Source organism: Ochlerotatus camptorhynchus, unplaced genomic scaffold (genome assembly GCF_037179485.1).
Source record: "Ochlerotatus camptorhynchus isolate MF236.1 unplaced genomic scaffold, CSIRO-AGI_Acam_v1.1 ptg000336l, whole genome shotgun sequence".
Taxonomy (NCBI): Eukaryota; Metazoa; Arthropoda; class Insecta; order Diptera; family Culicidae; genus Ochlerotatus; species Ochlerotatus camptorhynchus.
This window is the reverse complement of record NW_027040824.1, coordinates 1188369-1210428: the sequence shown is the minus strand read 5'-3', so window position 1 is coordinate 1210428 and position 22060 is coordinate 1188369. Positions and strand designations below refer to the sequence as shown.

The following is a 22060-nucleotide window of genomic DNA, read 5'->3' as shown; positions in this document are numbered from 1 at the left end:
GGTATTCATTGACTACGAAAAAGCTTTCGACCGTCTCAATCACGAGAATCTGTGGGGCGCCCTGAGACGCAAGGAAGTCCCGGATAAAGTCGTCAACCTCATCGAAGCGCAGTATGAGGCTTTCACGTGCAGAGTTCTGCATAACGGAGCCTTGTCCGACCCTGTCCGGGTAGTCGCTGGTGTGAGACAAGGATGTATACTATCACCGCTACTGTTTCTCATCATAATCGCGAGATCATGGTAGGTGCAATTGACCGTGTACCGAACCATGGGCTTTGGCAGCCTTTCAACATGGAGCATCCCAACGACTTCGATTTGGCTGATGATGTTGCTCTACTAGCACAACGGCACTCTGATATGCAGAGTAAGCTCAACGACCTAGCCGAACGCTCCTCTGCGGCAGGTCTCACCATCAACGTCAATAAGACCAAATCGTTGGATATCAACACGGGCAACCCTTCCAACTTTACGGTAGCGGGGCAAGCAGTGGAGAAGGTCGAAAGTTTCCATATCTTGGCAGCCAAATAGCGTTGGACGGCGGGACCAAGAGCGACATAGGTGCACGAATCAAGAAGGCTAGGGCTGCCTTTGCGAGTTTACGAAACGTATGGAGACCCAACCAGATAAGTCAACGCACCAAAATCCGAATTTTCAACTCGAACGTGAAATCTGTGTTGTTATACGCCAGCGAGACGTGGTGTGTATCAGCGGAGAACACTCAAAAGCTGCAGGTCTTCATCAACCGATGCCTGCGGTATATAATTCGTGCCTGGTGGCATCACAACTAGATCTCGAATGCCGAGCTCCATCGCCGATGTCATCAGAAGCCGATAGCAACAGAAATTCCAGAGCGAGGTGGGTCGGCCACACACTTCGACGGGGCGGAAACGAAATCTGCAAGCAAGCGCTGGATTGGAATCCGGTAGGACATCGCAGCAGCGGCAGACCCAGGGGCTCATGGCGGCGGAGCCTCAATAAGGAAATTAAGCAAGTCGATAGGAATCTGACCTGGGCCCAGGTCAAGGCAAAAGCGAGTAGCCGCCCAGTTTGGAAGTACGTTGGCCCTTTGCACGGCTGGTGGTGCACAGGACCCTTAAAGGAAAAATCTAATTTTTTGAAAACTACATGAAATAATTTGCAAGAAGGTGAATTTTTAGTTACTTGCGGTTTTTCCGAAAACTACAGCTTTGTGTTACAGGATGAAGTTCAGTCTCATCACTGGAATGTCCAACAAGCTACCATTCATCCATTTGTTATATATTTTACAGAAAATATGCAAGTTAAACATTTATGTTTTAATATAATTTCTGAAGAGTTAAGGCATGACTCAGTGGCTGTTAACTTATTTATTTCTAAAATGATAAGTTTTTTACGCATTAACCAAAGTAAAAATATCAACAAGATTTATTTTATGTCCGATGGAGTCGCCTCACAGTACAAGAACCGGAACAATTTTGCTAGCCTTTGTAAATTTAAATCGAAGTATGGAATTGAGGCCGAATGGCATTTCTTTTCAACATCACATGGGAAAGGTCTTTGTGACGCTATTGGAGGTACAATAAAACGCATGGCTACTAGAGCAAGCTTGGCCAAAGAACGTGAACATCCAATAAAAAAATGCAAGAGAGCTTTATAATTGGGCAAATAATCGAAAAGAAGAAGAATTAACAAAATTATCATTTAGTTTTGCCACAACAGATGAATATGAAGGTATGGCTTCACACGTCAACGAGCAATATAATAATGCAAAAATAATTCAAGGAACTCAAAAGTATCATTCTTTCATTCCTGTTTCAGAAAATAAAATTAAAGCCAAACGTTACTCAAACTGTAATGATAATCATGCCGAAACATTCGATGTATTTAGGAAGTGATGTAAATAAAAATAGAAAGTAAGTGTATTCCAATGAAAATAAATTATGTATCATCTGTCCATAAGGTTTCCGAATAAAAAAAAGTAAAAAAGAGCAGAACAATGTATTTTGTGGATTTAAGTTGAAATTTGAAAATAAAAAAGTAGTCAAGATTCGCTATAACAAATTGTAATAGCGAACCACGACTACTTTTCCAATAGGGCCTGTGTAGAGAAGCGCTTATTAAATAAACATTTTTTACATTGCAAAAACGGCTTGCTTGATTGCTATGGTGTCTTCGGGAAGGTTGTGCACACGGTTAAAAACATGTGTTTTTAATGAAAATGTAAAAATCGTGATATTTTCAAAAACCATAACTTTTTTGAGTTTACCATCACCAAACTTTGCCAGTTAGTAAGTAGCATACATTATGAGCTTCAATGAGGTTGAAAACAAAAATGTTCAAAAATGCTTTTTTGAGAAATTATCTTTTTTAATAACAAATATAATTTTTTTCATTGAAACAAACGAAATTTGTTACAGTGTATATTTTTAACATTATTGCCAAAATAATATCTACAACTTTACTCGAGACACCAAATCAATCCAACAAACCGCTTCAGCAATATATATTTTTAAACTCATTAGTACTATTTTTACACAGGCCCTGTTAGAAAAGTAGTCGTGATTCAATTTGAAGAACTGATAACACAAATTGGCATCTTTACTAAAAAAGAACAACTGAGCAAATTTTCATCAAAATCGGAGCCGACAAATTAAAAAAAATTAAAAAAATCGTCAATCTGTAGAGAATTGCTCCAATACAAGAAAGACTTCAAGATCCTTAGTACGACAAAATCTCTACTTGTATCTTCAATCTCATGGATTCTGCAATGTCCTCACTATCTCATACAGATTCAAGCAATTTGATAGCAATACTATGCCAGAGAAACAAACTGATGTACAAATCTAGATGTGAAGTAAAGAGCAAAAAAAGGTAAACAACGATGAAACGTGCCGGCATCCACGTCTACAAGATCCGGAAGGCACCGAACCGGAACGATGAACAAAATTCGGTGGCCAAAACCCGTGACAGGAAGCTGTACTGGGAGTGGCTGATGAAACCAAGGTGCGTCCGACGAGACTTACATCAAGACGGACACAAAGCAGTTGCCAGGGCAGGATTTTACGTTGCCACATTACGGTTGGCAGTTTCTGAGAAGGTAAGGAAGAAGAAGGTGGACAAATTCACAAAAAAAGTTCTTGGTTTGGTAGGCCATCTATGGGTGCGGCAAGATGAGCTAGCCAGTATATCACGACTGGTACCAGCAACGGGCAAATCTACCGGGACGAGTGCCTTCAGAAGCGCCTCCTACCCTTCCTGCGGTCTCACAAAGGCGAGAAGCTGTTTTGGCCGGATTTGGCATCCTGCCGCTACGCTGTTGTTTTTGTACCAAAAGACGTTAACCCTCCAAATTCGCCGGAACTTTACCCGACTGAGAAGTTTTGGGCCATCATGAAGGCCAGACTTTGTAAAACACCTAAGGTGTTGGAGAACGAGCTGGCTTTGAAGAAACAGTGGGTACAAATATCAAAATAAGTCTCGGCCCCACCATTGCCCAAAACCTTATGAGTGATGTCAAGAGCAAGGTGCAAGCATTAGGTTATGGAGCGGAAATCAAATAAAGCATTGAAGTAGAAACCCAACCGTAATGTTATAGTTTTTGGGGTTTCAATGCCAATGTGTTAGGCCGAGTTTAGAATCCATAGGCCGAGTTTGGCATCAAGAAGCAGTGTTAGACTTTTGACAATATCTCAACGATTGGTTTCTCTTTATCACATCTTACCATACGTACAGAAAGGTAAATAAATTTGGAAGCCATCAGTAATAATAACTTTCCGTTTGGTGCTAAACTGCGCTAGATTAAGAAAGACTAAGTGCGGGTTGTGCTTAATTCCGGCCTATTGGGGTAGTTAACCCTAGGCCTCTTTGATGCCCAGTTTAGAAACCTTAACTGCACCTCCAAGGCTTCCCAAAAGCTCTTCAATAAGCGGTAGTTGATGAATTGGTTGACTCGTCTCATCATCAGACCATTTCAAAATATGCATCATTGGATAAACCCACCCAAAAGGGCCGTATACCTTCTCAATGATAGTCCACGATGAAATTTCCACACTATGAAATTGCTCTAACTTTTTAACCGTTGGGTAGAATTTAATGAAAATTTGGGTGGATTTAGTTCATAGTGCATTATTTACATCCTGCAAGTTTTAAAGTCCTGTGATCAAAACTCGCGGAAATGGAGTCGAAAGAACAGCTCGTGCGTGATAAAATCTTGCGCATTCATCACGAGAACAAGGATCTCTCGCATCGTTCCATCGCTAAAACGTTGGGAATCGCGAATTCCACGGTGTCGCGAGTGATTAAGCGGTTCGAGGAACGGTTGACCACCGATCGGAAGCCCAGAAGTGAAGGAAAAAGTATTCCGTACAACACCAAAAATCACAACCGCGTAGTTGGGGCCTTCAACCGAAATCCGAACGCCTCCGTTAGGGATGTGGCTAAGAAGCTGCACCTAAGCCGAAGTTTTGTCCAGAAGGCCAAAACTAAGGCTGGGCTTCGAACGTTCAAGGTACAAAAGGCCCCTAATCGCGACGAGAAGCAGAACAAGTCCGCCAAAACCCGTGCCAGGAAGTTGTACCTCAACATGCTGACGAAAGTTGAATGCTGCATCATGGACGACGAAACATATGTGAAGGCCGACTTCAAACAGATCCCCGGCAACCTGTTTTTCACGGCCAAGGATAAGTTCAGCGTTCCGGAGCATGTCCGCACTCAGAAGATGTCCAAATTTGCGAAGAAATTCCTGGTTTGGCAAGCCATCTGCACGTGCGGGAAGCGGAGTGCACCTTTCGTGACCCAGGACACGATGAACGGACAGGTGTACATAAAAGAGTGCCTCCAGAAGCGGCTGCTTCCTCTCCTGAAGGCCCACAACGTCCCAACAATCTTCTGGCCGGATTTGGCCTCATGCCACTACTCCAAGGACGTGCTGAAGTGGTATGCGGACAATAAGGTCAATTTCGTGCCGAAAATGTTCAACCCTCCCAACACTCCGGTGCTCCACCCCATCGAGAAGTACTGGGCGATTATGAAGCAGCACCTTCTTAAACGACCTAAGGTAGTGAAGACAGTCGAGGAACTGAAGAAAGTATGGGTTTACATGCAAAAAACGGTTGATTCACAGGTTGTGCAGAATCTTATGGCCGAGGTTAAGGCCACGGTGCGGGCATTTGCGTGTGGACTGTAAATAAAATACGAGTAAAATGGTAAAATGAAGTTTAATAGTTATTTCTCAATCCCTGAAAATTTGATGGCAATCGGATGAAAACTCGAATTTTGCGAATCAATTTTGTGTGTGGCAATTTCATCGTGGACACCCTTTATCTTTTTCCAGAGGAAATTGTAGTTTGTCATGGATTGTATTTTCCAACGCAATAGGTGCTCATCTGTTTCTCTGCTGTGCGAGTTTAATGCGGGTTCATCGTTGGAATATTGAAAATAATTCCGATTAAAAAACTAAATGAATGAAACTGGCAGCGCTGAGATTCATTCCAACAACAACATCCATTCTGACATCTTGAGAAGCATCATGAATTTCTCTATGCCATCGCTCCGATCCGTTCATTCATTCAGTTTCAGTCAGTCGTCCGCGAGTTGTCTTCCATACCGGTCCGTTGTAGGTGCACGTATACCGACATAGCACTTTTTGTCAACGATTTTCATTCATAAAACTCATCCATTTCGAGGGGAGACGTGCGCTATCGATTTTTGTCGGCATCTCGCTCACGCCAGTGCTGAGTGTAGTAGGAGGGTGTGAGAACGATAGCCAACAAGTTTGAAGACATCTTTTGGATTTGGAAGATAAATAATCACAACAAACGTGGATCGATGCAGAGGACAGAATTTCATTATAGTATTTAATATAAAAGTACACTACATGCTCAGTTTACCAATTTGCATGGTGTTACAGTAATACATTATGGAGGTTAACAGCCAAAAGAAATAAGATTAAGTGGTGTTCGTGTTCCAGAAGAATCAGTAAGTGAGAGTAAGAATCTGAATAAAGTGCTTGTGCAAAATAGGTGCAATTCTATGTCGTGTTCCTAATCCCTAATTCTCGTAAGTATAAGCTTATTCAAATAGAATTTCATTATTTGTTTGTATTTAGCAAAACAATGCAATGAAGATGATATCGATTGCATTGATAAAGTCATTTGAGTAGCAGCAATTATTAAAATTGTCTTCAAAGAGGAACTGAAATAACTGTCCAATCTGCAACTATCGGTGCAAATTGAAGTAATTACACACATTTGTTTGTGGTGGAGATTTGCTTTCCGGGTGTGTGAACTGATGCTGTAATAACGGATAGCCAGTGGACGATGTCCGGAAAGAGGAATATATGTTTCATACGCAGAATGGACAGAATTAAGAATTAGGACAGGAAAATTTCCATTTTTGAAAGACTCATGTATCATTTTCATTTGTCTAGGAATCAAAGCTACTCTAAAGCTTGTATTTTTGTATTTTTTATTCGTATTTTGAAAATCGCTTATTAAAATTTTGAAAACCTTTAATTAATTTTTAAAACCTCAACAAACCTTAATACATAATTATGAGTCAACTGTAAAGTCCAAAATAGATACCCTCTATTCCAAATAGCGTGAACATTTCGGTTTGTCTGCCCTAAACCTCTATGGTACCAGATGTGCTTTATCTGAAATGTGGAATCAATTCCATCTCGTGCGGATCGTACTCTCACTTTCAGTTGTTCCATACCGAAAACACACTGAATTATTCCATTCTAAGCTGAAAGGAAGATGAAGAAGAGCAAAAATCCCCTCTTTGGTTATCGCATTCTTCTAAAACAGAGTTATGAAAAACCATAGTTGCCAAGAAGTAAGCGAACAAATGTGGCAAAGTCATTACCCTTGTTAGATTTGTTTGGAGAGAGGAAATTGACTTAGGAGGAAAAGCAGATGATCGAGCGAACTACTGCGCTCTTTGTTAGTGTGTAGGCGGCGAATCTATTCGTCACGTACACCAATTTTCTTCAGTTGGATGTAATCAATGATGCGATCTTGCATCGACTTGTGGGTCTCACAGAGTACACCAATTGAATTGCCATACGACAACTGGAGCCCGCTCGCAGCCTTCGTCTTTGACTAGCGAAAGGAAATAAATTACATCAGCAGATCGTTAGGGTGATATTCAATCTATGATCATCAGTACAGTGTGAATTGTCGCTGAGATAGAAGTAACGCGTTCATTTGTGCCGTTTTTTTTATTCATTCGCATGGGTACCGGTAAGTTGTTGAATGCAAAAAGAAGATCATATATAATGAGGTGCTAGAACCATGGGCCAGTTCATGGTCAGCTCATGCATCGGGTTTCAACTTTTGTTTCATGAATTTGATTGAAAACATTGTTTGTGGTGTCGCTATGACCAGAAAAGTGAATAGGTACATGGAAATTGGCGTATAACAATGAGTGAAAATGGGATAATTGCTGGTGCTGCTGCGATCGTGCAGATTTCTTATCGTGTTGATGAATGTGACATTTGAATGGTAATATTTGTAGACCATGAAATCAACTAAATACAGTTAGCGACGCCGGTGGTGTAGTGGTAAGCGTGATTACCTCTCACCCAGCAGACCTGGGTTCAATCCTCGTCGGCGCCACCGGGATGGGATGGTCTGAGGCATAACATCTCTGATCACGCCTTCCTTCGAAAGGGAAGTAAAAACGTTGGTCCCCCAGTTCATGAGTTGATGGGTCGATAGGTAGGGTCCAGGTGTGGGAGTTGCCTCCTTGGCGTTGGTAGCATTGGAGCTCAGCACGGAAAACAAGATCGACGGAAAACAAAATCATGGAAAAAAAAACTAAATACAGTTCATTTTTATTATTATTAATACTACAATCCAGATTAATTCACAAAATATAATCGAGACTTAACACCTTCAGTCATTATATGATACCCGATATTCTCTTGATCACTGTATCTCCCTGTCACCCTCCCGAACTCAAGTTTCCCTTCGATACAGACCCCCAAAAATTTCTCTTCCGACGGAAGACGTGACCAAAGATTATTCACCTCTGAAAATCCCAAACGGTTCGCTCGCAACTGTCGTTGAAACCCGTTGTACCTCTCAGCGTTTATCTCCTGTCCGTTCGTACAGTCGACAGCAGTTATTGTTTCGGTGTGCTGTGTTCATTGTCTTCAGCTCGATCAGTGTCATTTGATGGCGTCATTGGAAGCAATCATTTCAAGGTGTTGTAATTGAAAAACAACGCGAAGCAGGGACGAAAATTCCAGTTTTGTGAAGGTTCTGAACCGAATTGCGGTAAATGTTTTTAGCAACTTCAATTCGGAAAAATAAATTCATTATACAGGGCTGCACAATTGTGAGAAATTGTCGTTATGCTGATGGAAAGACAGCGCATCAGTGGAAGTACACATGTCGCCTTTGGGAGACAATGTTCAATATGTTCGAGTGCACGATCACCAGAGGTCTCGGATCACGATCTAGCGTTGGTGCTAGAGCGGTACGGAAAGGTTAAGCGTGTCTTCCGGGAGAAGTATCCTGCCGAGCACACAGCTAATATGGACGTAGATAAGGAAATTCCGGCCACACATCATATCCCAAGTATCAATTTTGGTTTTATTAGGGTTCTGTAGACCAGGATTTAGGCTTGTAGAATACTTTAAAACCTATATTAAACTCGCAATGTTACAATGCTACCGGACGCAGCCGGAGAAGCCATTGTAACGCTGTGCTGTTTTCTTCTTTTTTTCCTGTAAATATTTTATCGATTAAGTTCAACTAAATTTAAAATAAAATTCATTTAATTATTTAAATTTTCATTTAGATTTCATTCAGTAGTGAAATATTTCGTGCGTTTCATATCGAAGTTACGCGTTATTTATGGTTAGGTGTCCTGGATAAACCTTTTGCTATAAAAAGCTCATCTTTATAGATAGTAGCTTTTATTGCACATGCTTTCGGAAGGCGCCATGAAATACTTCGCCATTTGATTAGTTTGGCGCAATCGTTTTTTAAAAGACGACCTTAATTTCTAAAGAAGAATGTCGTTAGGAACTTTCTTCCCCGCGAAAGGTACTCTGACTCGTCGATTTCGCTTTTGAATCGGCTGGTGAACAGAAGTGCGCGAATTAAGTTCTCGTTAAAAGTGCATTAAGAATTGCCTTAAAAGTGTAGCTAAGGTAGTTTTAAATTCCGCGTAGTCTGTTCGTTTTGTTTCAGTGAATTTTGTACAAAAAAGCGCTTTGCGCTTTTTGTACGGGCTGGATTTTTATCTTCAGTTCGGCTATCGCAAGGCGGACAAGGGGTTCTGTTAAGTGGCATCTATTCCGTCGTCCGTGTGAAACGGACCATCAGACTCGTGCGCCAAGCGAAGGCCCGCCTGTTCAAAGGTAGCCAAACGGAGAAGAGTGAAGTTCGCTATTCCACGCAGCGAAACTTTTCCGACGGTCGCAAATCAACCGTCGACGAGGTCCTTTTTCCACTACAACCCCTTGTGGACCATTCTTTCCGAGAGCGCGGACCGTTTGAGTGCGTAGCCAAGAGCGTACTACGGTCCGGATTCAATCCAAGGAGAAGGGTGGGTTTCATTCCATCCCGGGCGGTCATAGCGGAAGCTTAGTACGCGAAGCCGTGCGGCGGTAAGTTGGCCCTCTTTTCTCTGAGGGGCGAATCTCCCGGGAAAGCACGACTACGGTCGATGCGCCACTCTCTTCGCAACTCTAGTTCGGCCATACTGCGCACGGGTCACCTTCATCGCTGCTCGCCATACTGCAGCTCATGTGCGGCGCCATCACGCCTCGCCGCCATCGCCACGCTAACTGGAAGGTCGCCTTCCGTCGCCATCATCGAGTCGTCGAGTCCCCACCGTCAGCCATCATCGAGCCGTCGTTCTTCGCGTCGAAAAACCTGCGCAGGTATGTTAGAGCATGTTTTTATTAATGGCCATTGCTCTTTTTCCGTACACTCATCCAGAAGTCCAACCCGAATAAACGAACTCAATAATAGTGTTTAATGAAAATTGAAGATTAGTTTTTTTATGCTTTAGAATGTTTTTTCCCTGGAATAAAAGACACTCGCTATCTCACGTTCAGTTTTTCCTTCGATTACCGCTCAGTTGAGTAAGAATTCCTTCTTTCTCTTTCCGTTTCGTTCATGTTCTGGGTAAGTCAGAGTAATTCTTTCGTTCCGATAATATCTGCGGTTCTACAGGACTTGGCGTTTTACTTTTGATATTAAAGCTAGTTGTGCCATTAGTAATCGGAAACCGTTCAAGAGGTTCTCTGAGATAAGGTCTCATAAATCGGGCAAAATTCGAACATGACCAGTGGTCGCTTCTAATTGAGAGTGGCGCTTAAGCCACTGAGTTTTACGAAAACCTCAACGAAAATTCGTGAACGGTTACACCATAAACAGAACAAAGCACAGCGGTGCGTGGCAGTAGGTATGGGAACATGGGGTAAAATTGCACCCCCGGGGCAAAATGACTTCTTTTGACGTAGGACTACGTCTTTAATTTCTATACCGGGGGTCACATTGAAAAAAAAAATCAAAATTCAGACGTATGTAACGTAAAATCCCAAACAAGGACGCAACGATAGAGCGCAAATCGAGCTCAATGATCGGTTGATTGCTCACCATTTCACCAATGAAAGGAAGGGAAGAGAAAAGCAGCGATAGTAAAAAGGCTTGCCAAATTGTTTTCTTCGTCATTTACTTTCGAGCAACGGACGGATAAGCGTCGGACACGACGTATGAGTGGAACAGCACGCATCGCACCAATACGAAAACGAACGACGACGACGAAAGCACCCACATCGACCGAAAGAAAGGCTTCCCACAATATGAAGCATGACTAGGCCACCTTCATCCGGTCGGCATCGACTTGCACTGGTGTGGCCATCATTTGAAAAACAACCGGCCCTTTTCAGGGCCACCAATTCAAAACCGGAAAGAGTTAAAACTTAATGGTCAACATATTTGTTCCATCGACTAGCGGTCCTACGTCAAGCTTCCATTTATGCCCTGGGCACAGACCCTTCTACTTTTTTTTTACCAATTTTAAATACATTACCAAAACATTTTCGTGGATTTATTTAGCAGTATTGCTAGTTGAGACAGCAGTACTGATTCACAGACCCTCGAAAATAAACGTGTTTTAAGCAACGTGTGATGGTTACAGAATGGTGACTGTGATGTATTTCCGGCAGGATCGTCAACTGTATCTCCGATAAAATTTCGATTTCCAACGGTTCATCTTCACAGTGTCCAATCTCACGAGAAACATCAATTGGGAAGAATACGTGAACGTGGTCCGTGACGGCAGGGTTACTTCTACTCACTTGCTATAAAAAACATATTATTCGGAAGTATGCAATCATTAGATGCAATAATGCTATGTTGTACTTGTAAGTAACAAGATGAGGTAGTAAAGTATGTGTTTGACTCATAAAACCTGTCAATTTCGCTTTGAGAGCGTCACAATTAGCGATCTTATGATTCGTGAGCGTTCACTCAGAGTGAGCGCTCACGAGTGGTAAAATCGCTGATTGTGACGCACTGAAAGCAATATTGACAGACTTTATGTGTCAAATATATACTTCATGACCTCTTCTTGTAACTTACAAGTACCAATGAGCATTATACTATATCATGATTTCATAATTCCGAAAAATATTTTTTTATAGCAAGTGAGTGGAAGTAACCCTGCGTGACGGTTCAGAATCGGTAGACGCTCTCACTCCGTTGGATAAGTACTCCTTCCTATCGCGGCTCATAGTGGATTACGCGCTTCAAGCACAAACGAAGCATGTTCCTGGCACTACCATTCGCAAACGTCCTCCCACTGTGTGGTGGGACCAGGAATGCACTGACGTGAATAACGACCGCGTTTAAACAATTTGGTAAATACGGCTCCGGCGAATACTTTGGCGGTATACGGAGCTAGAGGAAAAGTTTAAGAGCTTGGTCAGTGCCAAAAAACGTGGTTACTGGCGTCGGTTCGTCGAAGGGCTATCGCGAGAGACTTCCATGCAAACGCTCTGGAATGTCGGCAGGAGAATGCGTAACGCGGCATCGTCGGTCAACGAGGACAAGGAGTACTCTAACAAGTGGATTTTCGACTTCACGCGTAAGGTTTGTCCCGATTCGGTTCCGGTTCGATGCAACACTCGCGATCCGCCACTGGAAAAGAATAACATGGACTCCCCGTTTTCGATGGTAGAATTCTCAATTTCTCTTCATTCATGCAATAACTCGGCTCCGGGAATTGATCGAATCAAGTTCAACCTGCTCAAGAACCTCCCAGACGTCACAAAGAGGCGATTGTTGAACTTGTTCAATCGATTCCTTGAGCTCAACGTTGTTCCGGATGATTGGAGACAAGTGAGAGTTATCGCCATCCAGAAACCCGATAAACCCGCGCAGGATCATAATTCGTACCGTCCCATCGCAATGCTGTCGTGTATTCGGAGGCTGTTAGAAAAAATGATATTTCTTCGTCTGGACAAGTGGGTCGAGGCGAATGGCTTACTCTCAGATACGCAATTTGGATTCCGTAGGGGCAAAGGGACGAACGACTGCTTTGCGTTGCTTTCAACTGAAATCCAATCAGTCTATGCTGAAAAACATCAGATGGGTTCAGTTTTCTTGGACATTGGAAGGCAACTGTTTGCATCGACATCCTTTCGGACAAACTCCATGCGAGTGGGCTTTCTCCGGTTATCAACAATATCCTGTTTAATTTGTTGTCCGAGAAACGAATGAGCTTCTCTCATGGCAACTCGGAAATTGCACGAATCAGCTACATGGGTCTTCCACAAGGCTCATGTTCAAGTCCCCTCCTGTACAATTTCTATGTCAAAGACATTGATGATTGTCTGGCCGAAAATTGCACGCTAAGGCAGCTTGCAGATGACGGCGTGGTTTCAGTTGTTGGACCAACAGCACCGGACCTGCAAGGACCATTGCAAGATACCTTGGATAATTTGTCTACTTGGGCAATGAATCTGGGTATCGAATTCTCTCCGGAGAAAACAGAGATGATTATTTTTTCTAGGAAGCTTTATCCAGCACAGTTTCAGCTTCAACTTATGGGTAGAACAATCACTCACAGCATGTCGTTTAAGTATTTAGGTGTCTGGTTCGATTCCAAGTGCACATGGGAAAACACAAAGCGTATCTGAGGCAGAGATGCCAACAGCGAATCAATTTCCTTCGTTCCATTACCGGCACTTCATGGGGAGCCCATCCGGAAGATCTGATAAGACTCTACAAGACTACCATTCTCTCGATTTTGGAGTACGGTAGCTTTTGCTTTCAATCGGCGGTGGGGACACACATATTGAAGCTCCAAAGGATTCAATATCGTTGCATTTGAATCGCGCTAGGTTGTATGCAATCGACGCATACCATGACTCTTGAAGTTCTTGCGGGCGTCCTCCCCTTAACAAATCGTTTTGCGGATTTATCGTTCCGGTTCCTCATCCGCTGTGAAGTCATGAACCCGCTGGTGATCGAAAACTTTGAGAAGCTGCTAGAGCGGAATCCTCAAACACGATTCATGAGCTTGTACTACGAGTACATGACTCTGGACATCGGCCCCTCCTCGTTCAACCCCAATCGCGCTGTCTCCCATCATTTCAGTGGTTCTTCCGTGAGATTCGATCTCACAATGAGGCAGGAGATTCAAGGAATTCCAGAGCCTCACCGTTCCCTGATTGTCCCAACTATTTTTGCAAACAAATACCGCCACGTCCCCACCGAGAAGAGATTTTTCACAGATGGGTCGGTGATAAATGCGTCCACTGGTTTTGGAGTATTCCACGATCTTCATAGCGCCTCATACAAGCTTCAAAAGCCGTGTTCGGTATACGTTGCTGAACTAGCAGCTATATCGTACACGTTAGAGCGTATTGCCTCACTTCCACCTGACCATTATTTCATTTTTACGGATAGCCTAAGCTCCCTGGAGGCTATGCGTTCAATGAGGCCGATGAAGCACTCGACGTATTTCCTCCAGGAAATACGATCGTCATTGAGTGCTTTATCAAACAGCTCGCATATCATCACCTTGGTATGGGTCCCTTCTCATTGCTCTATCCCGGGCAATGAGAAAGCGGACTCGCTGGCCAAGGTGGGCGCTATGGAAGGCGATATTTACGAGCGACAAATCACCTACCACGATTTTTTCACGATTTCTCGTCAGCAAGTCCTCGCGAACTGGCAACAAAAGTGGCATGATGGTGATCTGGGAAGATGGCTACATTCTATTGTCCCATAGGTGTCGATCAAACCCTGGTTTAAGGGGTTGGATATGTCGTGATTTTATTCTAGAGATGAACTAGCCTAAGGCTAAAAATCTCTTTAATGAAGTTTAAAAAAAAAGTGATTTTATTCGTTTAATGTCCAGGCTCATGTCCAATCACTGTTCGTTAAACGCCCACCTCTTCCGTATTACGCTTGCCGACAGCAACTTGTGTATCTGTGGAAACGGTTATCACGACATCGAGCATGTTGTTTGATCCTGCTTCTTGCATCATGAAGCAAGATCCGTTCTGTGCACAGAAAAAAAATCTGAATTTTAACTATCGCCTTTAATTTTGAGCTATACTTGGAATAAACAGCGAAATCGTTTGCAAGCTTGCATACAATATTGCTAATTTATGCGATATTGCGCTTAAATTTACACGAAATATCGCGTAAATTTATGCCAAATCTAGCATTAATTTTATGTGCGCTATATCTCGCATAAATTTACATGAATTTTTCGAACGGTGTGTGATTCACTTAGGGTCCGAGAAAAACAACCCTTTAAGCCAATTAAAGACGTCTTGGCTTACCGTGATATCGACTTTATGAAGCTTATTTACGACTTTCTAAAAGCTGTTGATGTATGTGTTTAATGTTTTGTGTTTAAGTCATCCTTTACGTTTAAGTTTTAAATTAGTTCAAAATGCTTTCCCTTGTCCTCCCTCCATATGATCAATAAATGTAATCTCTAATCTCGAGTAAGCCACGAGTAATCGGCCCCCGTTCTACTATCATTAGTTGTAAGAAAATGATATTTACACACAATCATGTAAAAACTGTTTATCCAGCAAGTGCTGCGTTGATCGACGGAATGGATTTTTGGAATATGATTCTAGATAATTGGTTTCGTAATCAATCTGAGCGCACTCTTGGTCTTGTGTATTGCTTGAACAACTGTGAGGCAACCGTCAATGTGGCTGCGGTTGCACTGTTGTCTGTAGATTTGCTCCATCCCCCGTTGGAAATGTATCTTCCTGTTCAACTTGGGTGTCAGACTGACGACTTGGGGGGGTGTTTGCTGGTGTTCACACTGTTTGCACATGTCGTATCCGGAATCAAAAGTAGATGCTTCCATAATGAATTACCGAAAAATTGCTCCAGCTTTAGCAGGCGTTTTTGCTTTTATTATTTTAAATAAAATGAGAAGGAGAAGGTGAATATTGTGGAGTAGGAAATGGTTGCTCAGAGGGAACACCAGCAGGATCTACATGCATGATTCCTTCAGTTCTGAAAATTTCTGTTAGGATCTCAATTCTGCATATTTCTCTGAAGACCTTCGGACGTCTCTTAAGTGTTATTTCTGTTCTCTAGTAAAATATCTTTGAAGATCAACAAACTTTCTTGAAGATCTGCAAATTTTCGTTAGTTCTGCACATTTCTTAGAAGTCCTGTGTGTTCTCTTGAAGATCTGCAAATTTCTCTAAAAATTTACAAAGTTCCGGAATCCATGCAGATTTAAGATGATTAAATATTAACAATTGTGATGTGCACTAAATGTCTAATCATCTACGAACTTCTCGAAAGTTATATAATTTTCTCTGTAGATTATCATGATTCAATTAATATCTGCAAATATCTCTGAACATGTACGCAATTTCCTTAAGTATAAAAAAATATATCTAGAAATTTTTGAGCTTCCCGGAAATTTAAGGAAGTCCTCTGAAGATCTCTTAATCTTTCAGAAGTTGTACAAATATCTATAAATATCAGCGAACTTCCCAGAAGTTCTGTAATCCCAGAATCTCAATAAAATTCTACTGATTGTTTCAGTTAATCTTCTCTAAAGTTCTGTACATTTCTTTGCGGATTCTTGGACTTCCATGAAGTTCTGCAGATTTATCTGAAATTTCTTTAAATTCCTTGAAGTAAATTATCTAAAAATGTTTGAATTTCTCTTGAGTTGTGTAAATACTTCTAAAGATCGGTGAACTTTCCAGAAGTTTTGTGAGTTTTGCTGAAGAATTTTTTCTAAAAATGTACGAACTTCCTGAAGTTCTACAGACTACAGAGTTCTACGGACTTTTCTGAAGTTCTTCAGATCTACTTATTTCCAACTTCCAACATGGAGTTCTGTAAAATCTTGGACTTTTTTTCTTCGCTGCGATTTGTTTGTGGAATTAAAGTACTTCACTACACTGAATCACTGAATGTCTCTGAAGATCTGCAAAATTCCTTGCAGTTCTACATATTTCTCTAAATATCTACTCTCCTGAAGTTCTGCAAATATCTTTAAAGTTCTGTAAATTTGTCTGAAGCTCTACGAATCACCTTGAGGCTCAATACATTTCTCAGTAGATGTACAAACTAGTCTGAAGTTTTGTAAATTCCTCTGTTGGCTCTTGGGCTACCTTGAACATCTGAAAATGTTCCTGCAGATCTTCTAAAGTACCTAAAGTTCTGAAAATTTATCTGAAAATAATTGAGCTTCCTTGAAGTATTAAATGTTTCTCTCAAGATCTACAAATTTCCCTGAAGTCATATAAATATTTCTGCAAATTTCACTGAAGATACATTAAAATTTATGACATTTTAAAAATGCATTAGAAAAGCTGCACTCTTTCTTGAAGATCTAAAAATTTATCTGAGGATCTATGACCATTCTTGTGATTTTTCCAAAGTTCTGCAGCTTTGATCTGAAAATCTAGGATTTTTTCTGACGTGCAATAATTTTTCAGTAGATCTCCAAACTTCTGTAAAATTCTTCACATTTCACTGTAGATTCTTGGACTTTTCTGTGTTCTCTGCTCAGACCTGCTGTCTGGTATGCTTACTCTTATATAATATATACTTCGTCTTATATAAACACTGTTTTGTTGACGATCAAACACACTGGAAAATAAAAATCAGTCAAATTATACACATTGAATAGTGAAATCGGTTTACTTTGCTGCTGGATGTCATCAAAACACAAATCAAATCCTTGAAATATTAGAATTTTTTTTTCACTTGCGGCTATTTTGCTGAATAAGTTGAATGAAAACTAATCACAAACCTATTACGTTCGACAAATCAAACGTCAAATCTAATCATCATGTCGAAAAAGTGTAAACGCATTCGAACATTGCATCCGACAAAATTATCGAGCAGTCCGCTCGAATCAGACCAACAACTCAGACAGTCTAAACGTACCTTAAGACATACTTCAGGACTGGACACTAGACTGATGCAAAATTTGAAATTTTCGCTCCACAGTGCTCAAACGGTTCCAAATTAAATCCTGACTAGCCTCCCAAAATTTGAACTCGTTTAGTAAGAAACTGATTTGATGTTTATATGGAAATTACTATGGGAAAACCATTTTTTTGGTCATATAGATCTAAAAATTCACCATTTCACTCTGTTTTTAAAAAAATTGACTGGTTGTGAATTTTACCAGCTGCAATTCTGCTCAAGACCACTTTTCGATGAAATGTAAGCAACAAAAGATATTAATGATTCAAGTAACTGGTGTCTAATGATCATGTTCAATCAATTGTTCAGAAGACAACATTGGTGTTTCTGGGGCATTGAATAGAGCGCAAAAAGCATGGCTACTATGTCGCATTGCAGAATACAGTGTTGCCCACCAAACACGTGCTTGATCATGTCATAAGATTATCAATCTATTAAATAACTAATAACTATTTAAATTGATGTTTGGCTGAAAATCGATTTTGCGCAAAGTTGTAGATGAGAACATTTCCCAAAATTATAGCTATAGAAATTTTTAACAAAGCAATGAGGAACAAGGCTAGAAGACTTTGAGCAAAAAGTTTGGTTTTCCCATATAAATTTCAATATAAACTTCAAATTCTTTGTACCAAGTGAGATTCTTACCAAGTGAGTTCAATTTTTTGGAGTTAAAGCTGAAAGTTGCGAACTCTTTGCCATTTTTTCGCTTCTGTATTTGACCAAAAGCCTACCTCTCAAGCCGTCTGCAGTCTGAATCTGCATCCTTAGACGTTCCCTTGGACTTTATTGATCTGACGACGTTCATGGTTACTCCTGGAATGGTCATCTCTGCTTCTAAAAAGTTGAAAAGTTCGCTATTTTCAGTCCCGACAGTATCTCATCGGTTTTGTTCTTCCGCTGTGCAGCTGATTTAGCTGAACTACTCTCTGCCACGTTCACCCGGTCACTGGATGATGGAATATTCCCTGAGGTTTCGAAGTAGTCATTTATGCTTATCAGCTGCGTCGAAACTGTTTGAAATAATCGTCAGCGAATTGATTCGAAGGCGCTGCTTTGAAATTACCCAATATTTTTAGATTGGTCGAAATTCAGGGCAATTTGAAGGATTCATTAGCTTGGGGACAAAATCGATCTTGTTGGCAGCATACCACTCCAGAACCACCTTGGAGTAGTGGCAGCTGGCCAAATCGGGCCATAAGATGACTTTGCCCCTATGCTTGCGGATGAACGGCAATACACACTTTTTCAGACTACTTTCAGGAATAATGCTGGGGAGTAAACATTGGTTCCTATCTAAACAAGAGTAACAGAAGCATGACTGTCGCTATTCCCGTCCACGCCCATCTTTACCATAACTAGGGATAGGGAAGGAAATGTTGATGTAGTACTTACTTAACGAGAGGCCACCGACTTAGCGACACCCTCATAAGTGCTACGGAGTTGGAGGGTTGGGTAGGGTATTCGGTTAGGATTAACCTCAAGTTGACGATGCAACCAGCGCTGTGCATTATCATAACGGTTATTGTACCTTGACGGTCATCCTCGCATAACCGTCACGTCTCAGAAATGACGGTCAACTAGCATATCACTTGGAAACACCTCTACCTCACTAGACCGTCTTCATAAAAGCCATCCATGACAGTTAGATTAAATGACAAGGAGAGAGTAGTAAAATCATTCTCTCACTGATCATCTCTGTTGGGCATTTATAAGCGGGAAGTGATAATAATGCTCCCTCATTTTCCTGTTCTTGCTAAAAGTTGTTGAGTTCAGAACATACGAAACATTTTGAAGAAAACGTTGGATTTTCATTTTCCTTGCAACAACCCACATATTTGGGTGCTATTACGTAACAATGTCGAAAAATATCCGTTTATCTTCAAAAATTAAATTTCTTAACATGCAAATTAAAGCCACTTTCACTTTTTTTATGATCCATCGGCATTATCAATTATCTTTTACGTACGCATCATTGTTTACATGCTTAATAAATCAAAAACTGGCACAACTCACAATTGACAAGCTCACGAGAATTTTACTGTCAAAACAAATATCTTTTCAACGTTATTACGTTTCGTGTGAAAAGTGAAGCCAAAAATCTTAAATTTTTGAATTGCTCCGAAAAATTGCAAAATCGATCCCTCTACCATCGAGCATCTCATAATCCACAGCGCTTCGCGTCAAAGTACGAATATATGGATGCACAATCTATTATTGAATAACTATTATTTACGATAATAACACAAAAGAAATAAAACATAAACTACAAACAAAACGTGAATACTAAAATCTCAAAAATATATTCTTCAAAATATATTTCACGCAACCAGAAATCTCAAAACCATTAGACGCTATATAATGATACTCTGCACATGTTAGACACAAGAATTCTTAAGAGGCCAAAAAGCAAGCGTCCGACACACAAAACCTGCCAAATCCACTTGCAGTCACAATCAACGATTCTACGAATCGCGAGCGCTCACAAATCATAAAACCGCTGACTGCGACACTCTGAAAGCGAAATTGACAGGCTCTATGCGTCAAACACCCGCCCTCCAATCTCCTCCCGCATCCAACAACACAAATCTCCATTAGAACATCTAACGAATTCAAAACTCCGAAAATCACTCATCTATACCAAGTGAGTGGAAGCAACCCTGCATGCAACCATTCTTCATGATACACTTTTTCTACCTATCTTTCTATTCCTGTGGACATGCGTTAGCTTCGAAACTTCTAACCAAACTGGGAAAATTTTCAGATAACAAAAAAAAAAAAAAACGAGCAAGTAATATTAAATCACTTGTACCGTATGCTAATGCTAATTGATTGTAACAAAAATAAAATATAAATAAAATTATATGCAAAATCTACTAGCAGATCATTACTTCATTGGCGAGAAGTTTCTAATAAGCCCTCCCAGTTCCTCTGTATACAGAACAAATCTGATACTATAATCAGAATTGTTCAGTCTGCATGAAGCAACCGATGTCATCAAGGAAGTTCTTTTAACAACCAAGAATTAATCGTTTGAGGCATACTGAAGCATTAAGAAGGTGATATGTGTCACTATAGGAAATCATCATCGTTGCAAATATAAAGAAATTAAACATAACCCTTTGCTTCAGTACCGTCAATCTCCATGTCCATGGGGAGGGGATAAACGCAAGGCAAAAGGCATCAACATAAAGTGTAACGGTCAATTTCTTACATGCATTTATTCTTACAAGAAAACTAATGACTTTTCTTATAATGGACTGTAGCATTAGGGTGGGGCTTATTTTTAAAAATCGTTTGGAGACATGCTTTCCCATGTTGGAAATGATTACTGGAACTAATTAAACAACATATAAACTCAATTAACTAATAAATGACATTTGTTTTTAACTTGTAAATAACAACAAGCCTTTCCTTCTTCTTTTTGCAGATACCACACAAAACAAACAATGAATCTCAGTCAATCTCAAACCATGTCGTCATTGCTAGCGCTAGTTCTGTTATTACTCACATTCCACACAGTCAGCACGGAGCTTTTCACTGCACTGGCTGATATGGAAGAATTGTTGGAGACTGAATCTGTTCTGATAGCAAATTTAGATAATTACATCCGGGTGCAAGAGAATAAACTCAACCAGCTTAGGAGGTTTGTCTTACTACGGAGATGTCTACAACGAAGTTTCAATCGATTGATTGTTCTTATATTCTAGGAAAAGTGCCGAATACCAGCGAGAGCACTCAGAAGCGGCCAAAGATGCTGGTGTGTATCTATCAAATCCGGTCAACGCTTTCCTGTTGACCAAACGGCTCACGACCGATTGGCGTGAAATTGAGAACCTTATGTCCTATGACGTTGGATCGGAATTTCTGGTGAACGTTACCAACTACAGGGACGTACTCAAATTCCCGTCGGACGAGGATCTGAATGGGGCTGCAGTGGCATTGATGCGATTACAGGACACATACAAACTCGACACAGCCTCCGTTGCTCGCGGGGAGCTGAATGGAATTCAGTACAGTACTGAAATGACAGCCGGGGATTGCTTCGAACTGGGACGACAGACCTACTTAAATGGTGACTATTACCACACGGTCCTGTGGATGCGAGAGGCAATGGATCGTCTTTCGCATGAAGTCAACCGAACCACAACGAAAGCTGATGTGCTGGAATATCTGGCATTCTCAACGTTTAAGCAAGGTTCGTAGAAGTATATTTCGTAATAATAACAACAAAGCATCATCAAACATTTTGACTCACTGGTTGCTAAATCGAACAACCGATCGAGCGTGATTGTCTTCTTTTTCTTGTTGATGATCAATTTATTCATCCACTGATGCAACAGAATAGAAGGCAAAAGGCATGTGCCAAAGGTGGGTAGCGTCGCGGTAAGGCTGGGCCTATAAAAGTGCAGCACATTCGAAAGGCAACCAGTGAATCGTGAGGCTACTCCTTCGGGGCCATTTGGGTGCAGAAAGATGCATGGTACAAAAGTACGATGCGAAATGGAATGAGTATATGTTGCCGAGATTTGCGCAAGTGTTGCTCTTTCTGAAGATGCTTTTTTGTTTTTATAACTCTCATCAACCTCACAAGTTTTGCTACGATTTTCATAGACAAGCTTTAT

The 22060-nt window shown here is 41.0% G+C and overlaps 1 protein-coding gene across 1 annotated transcript in view; it reads left to right on the top strand.

Annotated features, from left to right (window-relative positions):
- Positions 1-5555: 5555 nt before the first annotated feature.
- LOC135708829 (prolyl 4-hydroxylase subunit alpha-1-like) overlaps positions 5556-22060 on the top strand; it is a 31466-nt gene continuing 14961 nt past the window's right edge. The window contains exons 1-3 of the mRNA XM_065230974.1: positions 5556-6036; positions 20866-21081; positions 21146-21633. Coding sequence (XP_065087046.1) covers positions 20885-21081; positions 21146-21633 — 685 coding nt within the window. The 5' untranslated portion in view covers positions 5556-6036; positions 20866-20884. The remainder of the gene's footprint in view (positions 6037-20865; positions 21082-21145; positions 21634-22060) is intronic.